Source organism: Solanum stenotomum, chromosome 1 (assembly GCF_019186545.1).
Source record: "Solanum stenotomum isolate F172 chromosome 1, ASM1918654v1, whole genome shotgun sequence".
Taxonomy (NCBI): domain Eukaryota; kingdom Viridiplantae; phylum Streptophyta; class Magnoliopsida; order Solanales; family Solanaceae; genus Solanum; species Solanum stenotomum.
The window spans coordinates 7561799-7581842 of record NC_064282.1 but is presented as its reverse complement, the minus strand read 5'-3'; the positions used below and the strand labels follow the sequence as shown (position 1 = coordinate 7581842).

The 20044-nt window shown below is 33.1% G+C and overlaps 2 protein-coding genes across 3 annotated transcripts; both read left to right on the top strand.

Annotated features, from left to right (window-relative positions):
- The first annotated feature begins 187 nt into the window (after positions 1–187).
- LOC125877224 (RNA demethylase ALKBH9B-like) lies at positions 188–3506 on the top strand. 2 transcript variants are annotated; one of them, XM_049558578.1, is made up of 6 exons: positions 188–510; positions 1429–1890; positions 2055–2140; positions 2216–2526; positions 2638–2709; positions 2841–3505. In XM_049558578.1, the coding sequence occupies exons 1-6, from the start codon at positions 348–350 to the stop codon at positions 3079–3081; spliced, it is 1335 nt and encodes a 444-aa protein (XP_049414535.1). In that variant the 5' UTR covers positions 188–347; the 3' UTR covers positions 3082–3505. The 2 variants fall into 2 exon arrangements, with proteins under 2 accessions (XP_049414535.1, XP_049414531.1); XM_049558574.1 differs by having other exon boundaries at positions 242–510; positions 1375–1890; positions 2841–3506.
- A 6608-nt stretch (positions 3507–10114) lies between these two features.
- Positions 10115–18341, top strand: LOC125877200 (phosphatidylinositol 4-phosphate 5-kinase 7-like). Its single transcript, XM_049558538.1, has 10 exons — positions 10115–10407; positions 11191–11279; positions 11411–12478; positions 12575–12742; positions 12913–13078; positions 14132–14242; positions 14334–14521; positions 15252–15409; positions 17618–17786; positions 18055–18341. The coding sequence occupies exons 2-10, from the start codon at positions 11263–11265 to the stop codon at positions 18332–18334; spliced, it is 2325 nt and encodes a 774-aa protein (XP_049414495.1). The 5' UTR covers positions 10115–10407; positions 11191–11262; the 3' UTR covers positions 18335–18341.
- Positions 18342–20044: the final 1703 nt, after the last annotated feature.

The window sequence follows — 20044 nt, the reverse complement described above, 5'->3', positions numbered from 1 at the left end:
AAATGAAACTGTGATTGCTAATTTATACAATTTCCCTATAATTAATTATATTGCATAATTATGAGAAAAGGGAAATACTCAACTTCTAAACTAGTAAGATTTGTGTTATTTATGTGAAACAAAATTATATCAACAAATAAAAACATTCTTTATTTAGAAGTAGATAATGTTTACAGTTGGGCTGTACATTAGTTAACGTAAGAAGCCCAGAAAGTTAACAAGTACAGTTAAGGTTTTTCAGGTTTTCCTGTCCAAAAGAGACAAAGACTAAGATTTATTTTCCCATAATTCACAGATTCCTTAATTGTTTTTCTAATTGATCGGAGAAATTAAAATTAGGTTAATTGATGGCCGGAGATTATAGCCGATGGTCGCCGGAGCCGCGGGATTTCAAAGCTATGTTGAAGAAATTATCACATGAACAAATTCTTCAAGTTTTGTCTGAAGGGCTATGTTCTTACTGTGAAGAAGTTATAGAGTCTCGTGTAAACAATCTCAACCTTATTCAAAGTAAGCCAATTTCAATTATTCTGTTTTTTCCGATTGATTATCAATGTTTGCGTATTTAATTTCACGGGAATTTAAAAATTAAAAGAAGTAAACTTACGAAGAAGCTAAAGGGGATCGAATTCACTGTAGGTGTGTTAAATAGAAATTGAATTTGTGAGTTGAAATTAGTATATATAAGGATTTTTTTAGATAGAGAAATTCGAGAAAGATACCATAAGTAAACTCACTCTTCAGAGTTCCTGAATAGGGATTGAATTTATGAATTTTAAAATGTAGATACAGATTTTTCAGATAGAGATATTGGAGAAAGATACCCACTTTTGAGTTCCTAGGGATTGAATTTCTGAATATTTCGATTTTAAAGTATAGATACGGACTTTTTGAGAAAGAGAGATTCGAGAAAGATACAGTAAATATATATATATATATATATATACCAACTTTCGAGTTCTTGAATAGGAAATAAATTTATGAATAATCCTATTTAAAAGTATAGAGAAAGATTTTTCAGATAGAGAAATCCAAGAAATAAGCTCTCTCGAGTACTATAAATAAGCTCATTCTCTAGTTCCCGAATAGAAATTAAATTTCTGAAAAATTCATTTTTTTATTACATCGAGCTAGGGCTGGAGGGAATTAGAAGAAGGGTAATCAAACTCTTGCCAACCAACTGAACCACTAAGATATCGTTTGAATAATTTGATTTAAACCATAGATTATGATTTTAAAGATAGAGAATCTATGGATGGCTACTATTCTTCAGTTATTTTTGTTGGTAAAATAGGACTGTCATTGTGATTTATCTTTTGGTACTTAGGAGTACTATTATTCAAATAACTCATAATATTGTTTTTAACTTTGTAGGAAGGGTAGATGAAATGGCATTATCAAATGTTAATGTTGCAGATAGTTCTGCAGAATTCTTGCGGGGGAATTCATCTGATGATGTAATTTCACCAAAGAGAAAGCTGAATGCTGATGCTGATGCTGATGCTGATGCTGATGCTTATACTCCCTCTCCACAAGTTGGCGACTCAACTAACTCAGGAAGGTCAAAACGATTTGTTAGTGCCTCGTCTACACTGGCGATCAACAAACAACCAGTCTCTGACCTTTCAAATTTTGAGATTAAACTAAATGATGGACCTAGTAGATCAGTTGTAGGCGATGGTTTAGTGGAGGATCAGAAAGAGTTTATTAGGTTTAGCCAAGTTGGCAGGCGAAAGGATTTTGTTCATTATGAGAACGTTAATGAAAAGCAAATAAATGTGCTTAAAGGGCTTGAGCTTCACACTAACGTTTTCAATCCCAATGAGCAAAAGGAGGTAGTCGAACTTGTTTACTCTCTTCAGAGAATGGGACAAAAGCGACAACTTAGAGGTAATTTTCATTCAGTCTAAAATCTGTTAATCAGTATGGCTATTTATTTATTTGTGTCTCCAGCTAGAGTAATAGCTATGAAACACGAAGAATGTTTGGAGAGCTACTGCATTATTGCTTTCAGTGTTTTAATTTCTTTCTTTTTTCTGGTTGACATTTTGCAGCACGAACATATTCTGAACCAAGAAAGTGGATGCGAGGAAAGGGCCGTGTCACCATACAATTTGGTTGTTGTTATAATTATGCTGTGGTAAGAGTTCTCTAATTGATGGCTAATCCTTTTCAGTTTTATCTTGACATTTTATCCACTGACCCTTCTTAACAGGACAAAAATGGTAATCCGCCGGGCATTGTTAGAGATGAAGAAGTGGATCCACTGCCTCCTTTATTCAAGAAAATGATTAAGAGAATGGTTAGATGGCATGTTTTGCCAACGTCGTGTGTGCCTGATAGTTGCATCGTAAATATTTATGACGAGGGTGATTGCATTCCTCCTCATATTGACCATCACGACTTTGTTCGACCTTTCTGCACAGTATCTTTCTTGGCAGAATGTAAGATACTCTTTGGCACAACCTTAAAGATTATTAATCCTGGAGAGTTCTCTGGTCCTTTCTCCTTACCTCTTCCTCTCGGGTACACCACCAACACATTCTTTTTTCTTTCTTAAATTTTACTAATACTGTATACAATTTGATCTCTAACATACGAAATACATATATATTTTCCCCTTTTTATCTTATGCAGGTCAGTGCTCATTTTCAATGGTAATGGAGCTGATGTTGCTAAACATTGTGTGCCTAGTGTTCCAGCTAAAAGGTTGTTTTCCTATTTTCTTTCTGACAAAAATATTCATTCATATATAGTAGTTCTAAACATATATTCAGCCACTTCTCAAACATGTTTTCTGATAACATTTATACAATAATCTCACTGATATCACCTTGCAGAATTTCCATTACTTTCCGTAAGATGGATGTCAGCAAATTACCATATCGGTATACTCCTGATCCAGAGCTTGTAGGAATCCAGCGTCTTGTTCCTCCTCCATCATCAGACAGCTCAAGAAATCGTCACCATGCTAAAAATGACAAGTTTCCGAAAAGTGAAGAAAATAAGGTGTTTTCCAATGAAGATGAGTTCCCTCCTCTAGGAAAGTCGACTTCTTCTAGCCGTAGAAGTCGCAGATAATTTGTGTAACTTATGGTTAAATTAAGTTGTGCGATTGATTTTTGGGTATTTTGACCAAGATCAATCGAGACAAATAAATACAATAATTTTCAAACGGCGTAATACATAAATGTGTCTTTTAACTTGACTTCGTTTCACATTTATGTTCTTCAACTTTGGTTGTGCACAAATAGACACTTAAACTTGTGCACATTTAAAGTTGGAGAGCATAAATGTGAGCTGAGGCCAAGTTTAAGGCCATATCTATGTATCATGCCTTTTCGAAATCAACATAAAAGCTTAGGCTGAAATTGTAATTTAAGCATATGTATTTTTTATGAGTAATACATAGTATTTGATTTAAAAGCTCCTCAATCAACGGATGCTTTAAAGATGTTTACAGACCTATGTATCATTGATTGGCTTACTAGCTTTAAAGATATTTCTAACATGTTTGATCAAGTTTTTAGGAGATTTTTTTTAAAAAATAATAATAATTAGGGAAGTGCTTATTTTATAAAGGTGAAGTGTTTGGCCAAATTTATTAAAGAAAATAAGTGTTTCAGCTTTTGGGAGAAACTATTTTTCAAAGGTAGCACTAGTTTTTCTTCAAAAACTAAAAATACTTTTGAGACAATATATTGAGGGAGTACTTTTTAAAAATTAGGTTATACATTAATTGCTCTTCAAAAGTACTTTTTAATTTGATTAGTCAAATATGGAGTAATTTGTTTTTCATCAATTTTTTTTAATTTTAAAAAAACACTTTTCAAAATAAGTTAATTTTAGAGGCTTAAACTTAGTAGTGGCTTGCATACTGTATGAGGTTTTTCCTTTTCTTTTTTCTACTTAATTTATTAAATGTTCAATATTCCTTGAATAAGTTTCAGACTGTTTATAATCGAAGGGTGACTTTATGCCTATTGTGAATAATTGACAATTATTCACATCAATTATGTCGGCATGCTCTTGGATCTTCTGAGGGGCGAAAACAGAAAATACTTTTAAATTTTCTTATGTTTTGTTATTTAGAATTTTTGAAAAATATTTTCTTCAGGTTTTTTAAAAATGAGAAAAACAATTATCTAGTGGCAATAAAGAAAACGAGTTTCAGAAATGAATTTCACATTGATTGTGTTTCCCTCACCCTTCAACGCACCTCATCAACCTTGACCCGTATCCTCACCTCCCCACACGCATAGCTAAATTCACCTCTCATAAATCATAATATTTATTTAGATTATACATAAATCAAACATTTTAAGGTAGTATTTTTTTGCTTTAGATTATTGTACCCAAGAAATTAATTATTTCGTCTCATGATTCAAAAATCGCTTATGATAGTACATTTAATTAATTATTGGGGGAACATGTTAATCACCTCATGATTAACCGATTGAATTTGCAAAAAGAATCTCATAATATCTTTTTTCTTTTTTGTGCCAAATGGAATAAATTGTCAACTAAACAGATGGTAAAAGACAAGAGTTTACACTATGCATGATAATTGTCTCATCATCTTTCCTGCTTTACCATTTAGAATCTAATTCCAAAGGTTGATTGTTAGATCTAATAGTTAATACTACGTAGTATGTAATTGTCAATATGGGAATCACAATTCACAAAAAGTCAATCAAAAATGCGTGTAGTTGATTGATATATATTCCACTACTATTAGAGATAAGATAAGATCACTCTTTAATCAGAGATCTTGAGAGAATAAAAAAAATATTTTTATATTGCATGTATATGTATAATGTGAATACATATTACTCGATCAACAAATGTTGAATACTGATTGAGAATCCCAAAACTTACTTTCTAACTAGGCCCCCTCCCCAACCAATTACTACCAAAAGGAACAAAAAAAGCACAGTACTTTTTTCCGTTTCCATTTCATATATATATTTGAAGAGTACGTACTTAATAATCTCAAGATAGAGAACCTTATGAGATTGTTCATCTCATGCATGCATTGTCCCCAAAAATATTTACGTCAATCGTTTTCATCTTAATTAAATTAAACACATCAGATCGGGATAAGATACTCCTTACATGACTTTAGTAAATCCGTTTTTGTTTGAGCTAATTTTAAATCATGTAGTAATTAAGTTAGGATCAATGTTCATTTAGCATGGTATTAATGGTTTTAGACCAATAACTTTTAGATATCTTAGATCTATTTACGAACGAAAACAAATTACACCACCTAAATATTTGTTGAAAGAGAGGCACCTAACAAACTTATACACTTCCATAACCAAAATTAAAAGAGGGAAGAATGATAAACTAACCTTTTAACGTGTAAAAGAATTGTCACTATGTATGTATGTCTCGGTTGATATTGACACACTTGACACTTCCAATAACCCAAAAAGAGAAATAAGGCCAAATAAATTAATGAAAGAGCACCTCATGATCATATTAATTAGATTTCAACTTGTTTTATCATGGGAAAATTATATATAATAGCAAACTATTAATTCAAATTAAATGGTATAACCATAGTTTGATTTAATTGTACCCCATAACAAACTGTTGCTATTTCTCCTCTCTCCTGGTGAATCTCGCTGGGCAGTCTCCCTCGCCTCTCTCGCTTTTATACAAACACAAATGTATAAAATGCATTTGTGTTTGTATAAAGCGAGGGAAAGTTGTATATATACATATATTTTCGTTCCCCTCTCTCCCCTCTTCCAGATCTCACTCGCCACTCTTCCAGATCTCACTCGCCTCTCTCACTTTATAGTTTATACAAACACAAATGTATACATTGCATTTGTGTTTGTATAAAGCGAGAGAAAATTGTATATACAAATACAAATGCATATATTTTCGTCCTATACACTTATGATTATACAAATAAGATCTTCACCTGCCCAGTTTTCTGTTGTCTTTCTCTCTTTCTCGCTTTATACAAATACAGATTATACAATTGATCTTTTGTATATGTATACCGAAACAGATTATACAATGTATAGCGAAATATACATATTTATGTTTGCTATGGAGTGCAATTATGCAAACAGCTATAGCATACAAATATGATTTTTATGTTTGCTATATGTGAAAGTTGCTCTTTTATTATTTGCTTGGACTCATCCAGTGGCAAGGGTGCGGGGTGGTGGCATCGCATGGGGGGTAATAACCGACTAACACACGTGTGAAGATGAAGGATGTTGGAGGCAGAGAAAATCCGATTTAGACATTTTCAAAAAATTATTTTCTTTTAATTTCACTAAAAAGGTCATTTTACTCATATTAAAGACTTTTTTTAAAAAATAAAACAATCAAAATATGAAAAAAAATTAAGAAATATTTTCCTCGGAACACACATATTCATAAAATTAATTATGCAATCAAGGAATAGAAAGATTAAAGCTTTAATACACCATCCAATATTCCAATTACAAACCTGACCAAAAAAAGGAAAGAAAAGAAGCACCATAATACGAATTTCAAAGAAGCTATATTCCAATATCTTTTTAGTGAAGTGAAAGATAATATTCGGTACAATGAATTATTTTACTATATATGTTATCATAGCTTGTGCATCAATAAATTAAATCCCTTTTCCTCCTCCGTCCAAAAAGAAAGAAAGAGTCGATTGGGAGTTCAAGGATATCAATATATCTAAATTTTTAATGTAAATTTAAGCATCAAATTCTTAATATTTATTGTACAATTCAATGCATGAAAAGCTACTATATATTACAGTATTTTAGAGTATAAAATACATATAAATAATTTAAAATATAAGAAAAAAGGTTCATTTAACACTTAAAATAACACTAGTAACATTTTGACAAAAAAAAAAGAGTTCGAAAAAGAATGGTGTTATTAAATTAAAATTCGTGTGAACCTCAACATAGAGCAACCAGAGATTCCATAATACTAACTTCCAAGTCATGTGAGCTGCTCGTTCAAAAAGAAACAGGGATCATATTATATTCCCGTTTAATAATTATAACGAAAATAATAACATATCCGATGAAATCCAATAAATGGAATCAAAGGAAGATAGAGTATACATAGACCTTACTCTTTCCTCGTAGAGCTAACTAGAGAGACTATTTTTGGTATGAATGAAAAACGACAGTGAAGGAATTATAACAACTAATATGGAAACAATAACAACAACAAAATAGTTAAATAATCAAAACTCAATAAACAACAAATCGATGATGAGGATAGAAATCAGAACAAGCTAATTAAGACAACTACATGTATAAGACCAATACTTCACCACCAAGCCTATATGACTATATCCATTGAAAAGCAAGACAACACTCTACTACATACTAAGCTTCTATCTTAATAAGCGATCTCCACACCCTTCTATATAAGTTTATATCGTCGTAAGATAAAACTACACCATGTCATGTCTAATGACCTCTCCTCGTTAAATAATTAAGTAAAAATCATAAATTTAGGTATTTGATACTTAGCTTTACGTGGCAAGCAGTTTAACGATGGCCTACAAAACCGCCCAATTCACATGTAAGTCAGTATGTATAAATACCTTTCCATCAGGTCAGAGTCCGTCAACTCATCAAAATCCAAAAATATATATAGAAACATAAATTTCTTCATCCTCATTTGCAGAAAATGTTTAAATCTCTCTCTAGTTAAGCACTATCGATTTGAACTTCTTTTTGTTTGAAATTAAATTTTGGTAGCTCAGGATTTCTTGGGATCACGATCGATCGTTCAATGTTAATTTGGAGGTGAGTTCATATATATATATAGATATAGATATTACCGCATTTCTACTATATATCCACGGTTAGATTTGGTGATCTCGAACTAAATATTTAACATTAATGAAATTAATTACGTTTGATCAATAAGAAGTCAAGTTAGAAAAAATAGAGAAACACTGACTAACCCCCCCAACTTGTACAAAAAGGAAAATCAAATATTATTGTTTTGTCTTCATTTCATGTTTGAAAAGTACTTGGATTCATCTTAATGTCGTTGAGTTAAAACATAGGAGATTGTAGATTCACATGCATTGTCCACCAAAATTTTATGTCACTCTATTTTGTCTGAAAGTAACAAAGGTACCATTTCAAAATAATAATAAAAGCTTTTGCAGCATATTGAATTATTGATATGGATTTTTTTTTGCAAATTCCAGCTAGCTGTACACCTTTAGTTTTGATTGAAGATGTGCTGACCAATAGATTTTTGTCTTAACAAAACCTAAAATATTTGTTGAAAGAGAGAGGCACCTAACAAAATTATATTCTTTTATATATAACGAAACCCAACCAAAGCAAAAGAGATAAAAATGAAAAATATAAAACTGTTACCTATTAAACATGTTGCTAATAAATTACCCTTTTAAAACGTGTAAAGAACTGTCACTATACCTTGTTTGATAATGACGCACTTTCATTAACCAAAAGAGGAAAAAACACACACAAAAGAATGCCTTATGATATTAAATTTCATGTTTGTTTTTATTTGCTTTGATATTATTTGACACATATAATATCGATGGTCTTATTCGGTAGAGGACTCAGAAATTCAAATAAAAATTGTTATGCAATTGTTTTTTTTTACACCAACCTGACAAAATAAATAAATAAATAAATAAATAAAGATGATAAAAAAGAAGAAGCACCATAGTACGAATTTCAACGAGTCAATATTCCAAATGAAGATCATGATATCTTTTCAATGAAAGATAATATTCGTTAAAATGAATTATTTTAGTATGGTATCATAGTTTGTGCATGAATAAATTAATTCCCACCCCCAACCCCCACTAAAAAAAACGATCGCACAGATTATAAATTCTAGAATCAAAATCTTAAAAATACAATTAATACATTAATTTTAAAAACTATATAATACAGTCTTTTAGAATTAAAATTATTAAAAATAACAGAAAAAATCATTCAACACTTTTAATAATACTAGTAATATAAAAAGTATTGGAGAAATCAGGTAATTAAAATTTTCCACGTGAATTAGTGTCAGGGGCGGCTCTATGCTTTAGAAAATAAGGCCTTTGCCTTAGGCCCCCAAATTTCGGGGCCCCAAATTATTGTCAAGAATAAATTATGTGTTTAAACTTTTATAGAAAAATTAATTATTTATGATAAAAAAGTATAATTTTTTTTTTAAATAAATTATTTTATCCACTTTAACATCTTTTGTACTTTGTTAAAAATAAAAATTAATAGTGAAAAGTGTTGAACAAAGTGAATTACAAATTCTTTTTTATTTCTTTTTAAATTTTAGTTTCAAGCATTACTATAATCATATTAAAATGAGGTATATCAAGTCATCAACTTCTTGAGTCAAATTCTATGGTTCTAACTCTTATTTTTATTTAATATTTATCAACTTATTACTTATAGCATTATGATAACAATACATATAAATTGTCTCACTTAAAGCATGTTTTTGAATGTTGAGTTGATAAAATCATACCTAAAACTAGTAACTGAAAAAACAATATTAAGTACTAGTAATTTTCATCTAAATAGTGTAATTTTTTTTGAATAAATACATATATAAAGTATATTTATATTTTAGGCCGCGAATTGAAATTTTGCTTTAGATTTCCAATTACGTTGAACCACCCCTGATTAGTGTAAACCTCAACATAGAGCAAACAAAGATTCCATATTTCCAAGTCATCTGCGCTGTTCGTTCAGATGGAATCAAATTCTTTTTTAAATAATATTTTAAAAGTTTTCCTATTTTTTCATAACACAACAGATTTTTAAAGAAACTTTAATTAGAAATATATTTATTAGACTAATCTTATTAATGATACTTTAGAAAATAATTGCTTAATTATTATTATTAACATAAACAAATTAAATGAAATATTTTTGGTTTCCTACCCACATTTGAGTATATATACTTTACGTGAGAAGCAGTTAAACGTTCAAAATCGCCTACAACACAACCCCATGCTACTTGTCATATTCCACCACTAGGATTGAAATACGTGGAGGCATCGCTTGCACGGACGACACGCAACCCATTTCACACCTCAGTATAAGTATCATTTGGGTTATCTCTATTTCAGGCTACTGTCCTTCAACTAAAAATCCAAAAAGAAGTACAAACAGAAATCTCTTCAGGTTATTTGCAGAAAAGCTTCATACAAATAAATAGCTTTTGTTTTCTTGTAGGTAACGTCATAGTAGTAAGAGAAAGTTGGTGAACTTTTGGCAGTTGTTTTCAAGGAAGAAGCTGAACTGTCAATTCGAAATCGTTTTTCCAGTTTACCTATCGATTTGAACGTTTTTTTGGTTCAAATTTTGGTACCTGAGGAATTTTTGGTATACGGCGACCCTTTGGTGTTACCGGTGCAGTTTGGAGGTGAGCAATTTTGTGTAGTTCTACTATTATTAACCGTGTTTGATTTAAATAATGAGTTATTTTGCGATCTCAGATGATGTAAAATTGATGTGTTATGTTGTTGAGTAAATTATATAGTTTCTTCATTTGAGTCTATTGTTGATTACTTCGTTGGATTAATTGACTGTTTGTGTGCATCTCGGATGCTCATTGAACAGAGATATTATTGTTGAGGATTTAAGTTGATGTCAATTGTTAAGATAATTGTAAGTTTGCAGGGAAGTTTAACTGATTAAACTCCTATAGAGAGAAGATTAGGAGCAAAAATATGGGTATAATGCTGTTAAAATTCTTCTGTTCGGTTCTAATTTCTACAGAATGAGTTGTGTACAAGTTGATTGAATAGTAGTAGTCTGTTGTTAGGTTATTCTCAAGTGCTGCCTGGTGTTTAAGGCAATTTTAATCCTGGTAAGACAATCTGCCTATTCGAATACTTTATTGCCGTGTAGATATTATTTTGTAGTTTATCCTCTAAATGATATTTTGTGGTTCTTGAAGTGTCTGGACAATGATCAACAATATGGTCTTCATGGAATGCTTGGTACCATAGTACGGATTTCAAAAAAAAGATCTACTATATAACAAGTGCTATTAACTAGATCTATAAAGTGGTTAGGGGTATACGTGCACTTATGCTACTTGTAATGGATGCCTCTTATGCTATTGTTCTTGTCATTGCATGACAATGTGCTTAAAGAGGTATAAGAATCATTGAAGTTGCTCACCAGATTATTTCACTTACAGAGAAGCACCTTAGATGGGTTCGTCGACTTTTACTAAGGAACTTTGAACAAGTCACAGTGATTACTACTGGCCATGGAGGATAGTGGAAGGTACTGACACATTGGAGCCCTTAAGCCGTCCATTTATAAGCAAGTACTACTGGTTCTTTTAGCATGAACTTTTATGTGGGTCTCCCACATATCTTTTTATTGAGTACTTAATTTCTTAATTCTATATGCAGCATCACTGAAATGGTCCTCTCCAATGGGGATGCTTATGTGGGTAGTTTCAAAGGGGTGTTTCCTCATGGAAAAGGTAAATACACTTGGTCAGATGGATCTGTTTATGATGGTTGTTGGGAAGAAGGAAAAATGTCTGGAGAAGGACGGTTTGTTTGGCCTTCTGGAGCTTCATATGAGGGTGATTTCTCTGGAGGTTACCTCCATGGTTTTGGAATATTTAGTGGATCTGATGGCTCAATATACAGAGGTGTTTGGAGGATGAATACCCAACATGGAATAGGAAGAAAGCAGTATCAGAATTCTGATATTTATGATGGTTGTTGGAAAGAGGGAGTACGTGAAGGCAGAGGCCGATATGCATGGAGTAATGGCAACATGTATATTGGGAACTGGAAAGATGGGAAAATGTGTGGTAGAGGTGTTATGAAATGGTTCGATGGAGATCTTTTTGATGGATGTTGGTTGAATGGTTTAAGACATGGGTCAGGCTGTTACCGATTTGCCGATGGAAGTTACTACTTTGGGGTGTGGACTAAAGGACTAAAAGATGGACATGGAATGTTTTATCCTGCTGGAAGTAAGCATCGCTTTCTGAAGAAGTGCAGTGATAGGTATGATGAGAAGAGGAAAAGGCGGCTCTCACACATTTCATCCTCTAATTCAGAGTCTGTGAAACCTAAAGTGAAGCGTAGTTTTTCAGAGAGAATCTCCTATAGTTTACTTAGAAGTTCAGGAAGCATATCGCAGAGGACTACATCACTGAGGGAAGACATTGCCCTCGGTGATTCCAGTAGAGACATGATGACCTGTGATTCATCAAGTGTATTATCTCAAAGCTCTCTTGATGACAGAACTGAATTTCTGGAAACGGGGTCTGTAGCTTATGAAAGGGAATACACACAAGGAGTCCTAATCAAAGAAAGGATTGTAAATATTAGTAGACTATCTCGCAAAAGTAAACAACGGTGTAAATTTCACGCGAAAGAAGTAAAGAGGAAGTCATGTGTGGACTTTCTTGAAGGCCGTAAGAGCTACTATCTGATGCTTAATTTGCAACTTGGTATCAGGTAAGCATACGTCATGGTCCTATTTTATTGATAATGAGTTGTAAAACCCACTTGGTACCATAGAACTATTTGTTTATTTGGTATTTGAAATTACAGATATTCTGTTGGTAAGATCACTCCTGTGCCTATCCGTGAAGTGAGGCAATCGGACTTTGGAAATCAGGCAAGAATCAAAATGTACTTTCCCAGGAAGGGCTCTCAATTTACACCTTCACATCATTCCCTTGATTTTTATTGGAAGGATTATTGCCCTATGGTTTTCAGGTACTTGCAAATTTATTTTATATTTGCTACTTGGTAGTTTCCGTTTATATACTCTCCTACTATGGGAACTTTCTGTGTGGGAGCAAACTACAGTTTTGGAGTAGACATGTAAAATGTAGATTACATGTAGATTTTGACAGACTTCTATGACTGTAAAATGTCATGTTCAGATATTTGAGAGAGTTGTTCAAGCTGGATGCTGCAGACTATATGATGTCCATCTGTGGTGATGATGGTCTGAGAGAACTTTCATCTCCTGGAAAGAGTGGCAGCCTTTTCTATCTTTCTCGTGATGATAGATTTGTGATCAAGACTTTAAAGAAGTCTGAGCTCAAGGTTTGCGCATACTAAATTATTTTAGTTTTTTTCCTTCGCTTGCTGTTCCAACATTTACATATCTTCTTACATACTCAAAATTCAGCAAGGTATTACCCTTACATTTTGAAATCAGATGCAACTCTTAATGTCAAACCAAAATCATGATTCTGATTTTAAATTACATGCGTGTCTGTTTCTTCTATTTCTTCATCTATCTCCGTATACCTCCTTCATCCTAATTCCTGAAAAACTCTCTACGTTGACTTGGAAGAGAGAGAGAGAGAGAGAGCCAGCCTGCTCATTTTCTGGAGGTGCCTATAGAACTATGTTTAGATCTTGGGAGAGGAAGGCTAGGGGGAATGAAGAAGGAACTTATCTGGTTCTTGTCCTAGTAGTATGATTATCTACTAGTTGTGCAGTACCTCTGGAAAGGATAAAGGTGATCCTTCCATATTATCGGTCTTGGGAAAATTTAAAAAGCTCTTCTGGAAGGCAACCAAACCTTCCACTTCTATTTTAGCACCTCAAACAAACATAGCATAAGTGTGGATTTTTCTCTCCTTTTCTCTTATTGATAAGCAACAAAGCTTATGGTGGAATAAAAATAAATGTGGATGCTCTGACCCTAAACTCAGTTTCTGCAAGTCAGTTTGACTTAGTTACTGGGATAAGTAACCTTATTTTTAAAAAAGGTTACTCGGAAGTAAAAGTTGTTTTATCTCATATATGTTTTTTCATTTAAAATCCATATGGGAAAAAATGAAAGAAGTAACAAATAAAAGAATTATTGATGTTCTTCTTGCAAATTCCATATTCTATGGTGTGATAGGTCATATGGGTGGTGAAATAAAAACATTCTGAACAGTGTTGTTTTCTCACCAAAAAGTACTGCTGTTTCTGGTTAATGTTGTGTTCTTTATTGTCACCAACGTGCATAAGATGTACTTATAATTAATTTGATAAAATGAGCTGAGTAATCATGAATATGGTGCCATTTGTCTTTCTGGGAACAATTATAAACTGTGAGTGAACTGAAAGGTTGTTAAAATGGATTATCTTAACATCATGTAGGCTCTGCTCAAGATGCTTCCTGATTACTATAAACATGTAAAGGAACATGACAACACACTCATAACAAAAGTTTTTGGGGTGCACAGGATATCATTGAAACGCGGAAAAAAGGTTAGTGATCAGGCGTAAGTCCTACTGTACTTTGCTGCTATGCACTTTCGTCATAGCATTCTGATAGAGTATTTACTTATTTCATTCTCAGGTGCGCTTTGTAGTCATGGGGAATATGTTTTGTACTGAATTGAGAATACATCGCCGGTATGATTTAAAAGGTTCTTCTCATGGGAGATTTACAAAGAAAGATCGCGTTGATGAGACGACTACATTAAAAGACCTCGATTTAACATATGAGTTTCATATGGACAAGTTATTACGTGAGGCACTTTTCAAGTAAGTCTTTGTTTGGTATTCCCCTTCAGTTTGGAGTTAAAAATTCTTATTCATTGGAGTCTCTTATATGTGATGGTTGACTGCTGAAGTTTTTAAAGATGGTTAGATGGGGCAATAATTTAGAACTACTGTAAATCAAAATTAGTATGTTGAGGATGGTGGACTTTTGATTATTTTTCGCAAATTGGATATCTGTAGTTAACTCCAGTTAACTCACAAAGCATAGTCCGTCTGAGTCCAGGTTAAGGAGGAAGATTATAATAGGTTCAGAGTCGACCTAAAAATAGGTCAAATTATGATGAATCTTTTATAGTGTTATTAATAACATTTTAGACCCGAATATCTAGCTTTATTTGGGATTGAGGCAGTAATTGATTAAATTACTATTTGATTGAATTTCTATAGGTAACCAAGAGATGTGGCGTTCTCAAAAGACCATTTCTATTATTAGTTCTGTAAAAGAAAAATAGAACATTTTTTTTGGTTCCCAACGTATGTAATTTATCTTCTCTTATCTCTTTTTCCCTCCCCTTTTATGGCTATCATGAATGCCATTAATAAATTTATTCAGGACTATACATTTCTTTTCCTGATTAATTCCTGTTTTGTTGGTTGGAGAAAGTTCAGTGCTTACAAGTTGTCCTTGGTTTAAATTTTTTTGTTGTTCCCTCAACTCATTTCATTTATTTTGATCAACCAACTAAAGCTCTCCTTTATTTTCTATTCGCAGACAATTATCTTTAGACTGCAGATTTTTGGAATCTCAGAACATTATAGACTATAGCCTTCTATTGGGATTACATTTTAGAGCTCCTGAGAATCTAATGTCTCTTTTAGAGCCACCTGATTCTCTGCACAGAGTCGAAACTGATCCTGATCACGTTGAAGGTAAAACCTGTCTTGCAAAGTTTATTTCTTTGTCTAATCTTCATTACGGTGTTATCTCAGCTGAACAGTATTGCTGATTTTCCAGTTTCTTTCTTTTTCTCTTTCTTAGTGATTAATTGCTATAATAAGGGAATAAGGTTAATTCATCATAAGATTATCACAACACTGTCATTTTGTAATCATCAAAATGGTTGTCTTTCTATGTTTCCTTTCGCCCATATCCTTTCTTATGGACAGTTCCCACCATCCAACTCAACGAGCATGTCCCAGGCTGCTGCAAATAGACTTCTGTTATGTTGTAAATGGACCCTCTCATTTAAAATAGTTGTACTTCTGGTGTTATTTAGGTTGCTTCACTTGTTGTATTCTAAATTATAAAAACACCATCTGTCATGCTACTTAAAACATCTGAAGGTCCTTACTATAGATGGATAACAACAACAACAATATAGCCGGTGTAATCCCATAAGTGGGGTCTGGGGAGGGTAGAGTGTACGTAGATCTTACCCCTACCTTGGGAGGTAATTATTATAGATGGACGTACTCCCTGTTTTTCCTTGAGGATCGACTTCATTAATTTTCTGTCTAGCATCAAAGTATAATTCTGGTTTTCCTATATAAGACAAATATTTAGATAAACACTACCAAGCACCATAAGAGATGGTTGTCAAAGAAGAAGTGCTCTTGATAGAAAGCTAGCATGTTTGTCAAAAAAAATAGAAAGCTAGCATGTTTTTCTTAGTTAGTGATTCTGATGTATGGATAGATGTGTCATTTGAAAATTAAAAATCTTCTCTTTATCGCTTTAATAGGTAGTTATGAATTCTCATAAAAAGTGAGTCTACTTGTACAATTTGAGGAAACCAGAGCCCAGAGGAAACAAGCACAACTAGTGTGAAAAAAACAGTCGGTTGGCTTTTCTTTTGTTTTAGAAACTTGAACTGGAAAGGTGCAGGTTCCATAGGGAATGACACAAGTAGTCCCTTCCCTCACTTGATGTAGCAGTAAAGATTGTCTATAGGAGAAATTATCTGAATTGACCTTGATCCTGATTTTTTCTGCATTTTGGCTTACTGACAACATGAAGCTGTCATACTACCTTAGCTTCTCAATTTGAAGCATACATGGTTATGAACTGTGCTTTTAGTGAATATGAATTGGCAAATAAATATGTTGGGCTGTTCTTTATTTATCCAAAAAAAAAAAGGGATATCCCGATTCATGAACCATACCGCATTCATGCAGGGTCCCGGGAAGGGCCGCACCTCAAGGGAAAATGAATTAGCAAATACATATGACTATTCTACTCTCATTTCATCTGAAAGTGTGCAAATTAGTAGGAAACGTTCCAAGCAAACATTCCAGAATATTCTGAATTTCATCTCCAGATTTTGGATATTTCTCTTTTCATCGGGAATCTAGCTTGCTCTTACAGTTCAGCTTCTGTACCTGGAACTTTTTTATAGGAACATTGATTGCTACTCCTTTGATAACTTTTCTCTCCCGTCCTATTTTACGTTGTTTATGATTTTCTACCATGATTGTTTCCACAGGGCAAATCTGCAAGTTAATTCACTAAAAGAAAGCATCTACATCATTGTTTATGATTTTCTTCCATGGTAATTTGATTAGTAAAGTCTCTTGAATGGTCTAGGTACTGAATTCCTGCTACTCTAATTAATATCATGTAATAGGAACTGTTACCGCATGATGCCATGCCATATCTGGGGTGCGTTTTAAGGTGCTCATGTCTTGACTTGAGGTTTCTTGGCATGATTTGGTTATTCTGTTGGGCCGTCCAGCCTTGCACAGGATTGTAGCAGATTTCTTGTCTGGTACTATTATTTTCGACCTGAAGATAGTTATTTTTGGAACTCCATCCCTCTTCTGTAATGTTTTTTCTTGGTTCCCAGTAAGTCCATGTTATGCAGCACCTTTCTTGTGCCTGTTCCTCTTTACTTTCTGGTCCTTAATCCAATGATAGTTATAAGCCTGTATGAGTTGTTACTACCTTATTTTCTGGGTCAGTTCCCATTTATCCTCTTTCTGTGCATGTCATTTCTCATTTCTGTACTCATTTATCTTGATAGGCTGGGGGATCGTGAAAATGGTGATTAACTTTCTTCTGAAATCTTTGTTCTTATGCTCAATGACATGTTTTTTCTAGTTAAACTGGTGCTTATTGATTTTTTATTCCAATGCATTAAGGTGGGATATCTCAGGGGGAGCTCTCAATTCCGCCAAGGGGTTTGCTTTTAGTAACTCATGAACCCAGTTCTGTCAATGATACACCAGGTCCTCATGTAAGAGGAAGTACACTGAGAGCCATGTCCGTTGGTGACCAGGAGGTTGATCTTCTTTTGCCTGGTACTGGAAGGTACTTTCATCTGCTTCTTATCCTTTGTTTAGGACTGACATGGATACTTTTCCGTCATTATGCATTAATCTCTAATCTTCTCAAAATTAGTGGAGTGTCACAGCCCATCACGATTTACAAGCAGTAGGATTTTGTGAGAGGCACTGTAATAGATAAGCGAATGAGAGGGGACCCAAACAGATTTAGGAAAATGAGGAACCATTATCATGTTATTTGCTGTCCAGCAGAATTCACCAAATGTCACAACAGCTTTCAGTTTTTTTTTCAGGTTAAGGGTACAATTAGGTGTAAACATGCCAGCCCAAGCAAACCAAAAAGTGATGCAGGATGAGGCCGCTTCAGTCCAAGTTGAACTCTTTGAGGTATATGATGTTGTTCTATATCTCGGAATAATCGATATACTGCAAGAGTACAACATGAAAAAGAAACTGGAGCACAGCTACAAATCGTTGCAATTTGATCCCATGTCAATCTCTGTAACTGAACCAAAGATTTATTCGAAACGGTTCCTCAGTTTCTTGGAAAAAGTGTTCCCCGTTGAACCATGAAAAGTCTTGCAAATATTTTCCCTCTCCGGTTCCGGTTGGATGGAAAAAAAACCTTTTCACGATTCATTGAAGAGCAATTTTATCACCACTCGAGTGTTACATTGTTAATGTACCATATAGTTTATTTGTACAGACAGAGTTGACTCAATACAACAGTTTTGTAGCCGAAAGGGTCGATCTCCAGTTTTTGCTTTAAGCTTCTTATTTCAAATCTTCTTTGCATTCCTCTTATACCTTATTTCTTTAAAATTATCTTCATTTTTTCTCTTCTTTTTTAACTAAAAGATCTTGAGACGTATATACACAAAAAGGTTCAAACTCTAACAAGATCGATCACAAGACATTATTCCAAGTATATTATTATTATTTGATTTTATGCCTGACGCCTACATGTGACAATATCTCCTCTGAAAAAATTGGCACTCTTTACATTTGGAAACTGTTAATTAATTTTAACATTTTTCATGTTGACATGCTCTTATAAACATGTCATGCCATACGGAAGATTACAAAATCTTCCACTGTGCTTTTATTAGCGCATGTGGTGGTGTTTTTTCTTAAACTTACTTTGTATTTAGTCTGACATCATCATACAACATGAAACAGGTAAAATTGGAAGTTCAATAAAAGAAGTGGTTGTAATCTGTATGTAGGGGTGTAATGAAAAACAAACACATTTTAGCATTATATTATTCAAAGGTCTAAGTTCGATGTATTTAGTGGTATATATTTTTCAATTAGTGTTCATACTTTTGTGGGAGGGTAGTAGATGATTAGACATGGAAGAAGTAAATTTCTTGAATCATGTCATTATTCATATGATACAACAAAACAACAACAATATATCCTCTATAATCTTACAATTGAAGCCTGGTGAAGTACTCGTGTAAAAATCATATACTAATACGAAAAATTCTTTTGGGTAAAATAACATATTTCACTGAAGGAATAATTTAGTCATATAAATAAATTAATGTTGGTTTCAGAGTTTGAGTATATATATGGTTGGACATTAGTAAAAGCATGTTATGTATACGTTGTTGTTCTCAAAAAACCTAAGCGGAATCTTTTTTGTGTTTTCAAAAACTCAAAAAGAGAGACTTCTCCTTAAAATATACATCATCATCTTCAATGCTTCCAAATCCAACAACCATATTTAGCCATTAAATTAAGACAGTTACTGATTTTATTCAGTTACATAAACACCCCACCCCCACCACAACACACACACACACAAATAAAAGAAATTAAAATTATTTTTTAAAAAATTAAAGAGAAAAAAAAAAAACTCTAATAATTTCATTCATTCAGACAGAGACACAGTAGTACTTGATCCTCGTAACATGGCAAAAGGCTATAATATTAAAAAAATAGTGATGTAATAAATAAGTTAAAGCATTAAAGCTGATCACGCATTTGGATCAACTTCTATCTATTTATTATCAACGCAACGCTCTCCATTTCTTCAGTCAATTCACAAACGCTCCTTTTCCCAACAATATTCAATACTCTCTCCTATCCGTTCCAAAATAAGTGTCAGTTTAGCAAAGGAAATACTACTCTAATCTCTATACGAGTACAAAAATCCAACTAAAGTTAGACTACAAATTTATTCAACTTATTATACATTTCATGTTGACGTATATTACATCCGTCCACTTTAATTGTCCTAGTCTCTTTTTTTTAGAGTCAAACTATAAAAACTTTGAC

What these genes read in the sequence shown, in the direction of transcription:
- LOC125877224 (XM_049558574.1), top strand. Translation starts at nt 348, where the DNA reads ATGGCCGGAGATTATAGCCGATGGTCGCCGGAGCCGCGGGATTTCAAA. An exon ending in CAATCTCAACCTTATTCAAA is followed by an intron (nt 511 to 1,374) that starts GTAAGCCAATTT and finishes TTAACTTTGTAG; the next exon opens with GAAGGGTAGATGAAATGGCA. An exon ending in ACAAAAGCGACAACTTAGAG is followed by an intron (nt 1,891 to 2,054) that starts GTAATTTTCATT and finishes GACATTTTGCAG; the next exon opens with CACGAACATATTCTGAACCA.
- LOC125877200 (XM_049558538.1), top strand. An exon ending in TATTGCCCTATGGTTTTCAG is followed by an intron (nt 12,743 to 12,912) that starts GTACTTGCAAAT and finishes TGTCATGTTCAG; the next exon opens with ATATTTGAGAGAGTTGTTCA. An exon ending in TTACGTGAGGCACTTTTCAA is followed by an intron (nt 14,522 to 15,251) that starts GTAAGTCTTTGT and finishes TTCTATTCGCAG; the next exon opens with ACAATTATCTTTAGACTGCA.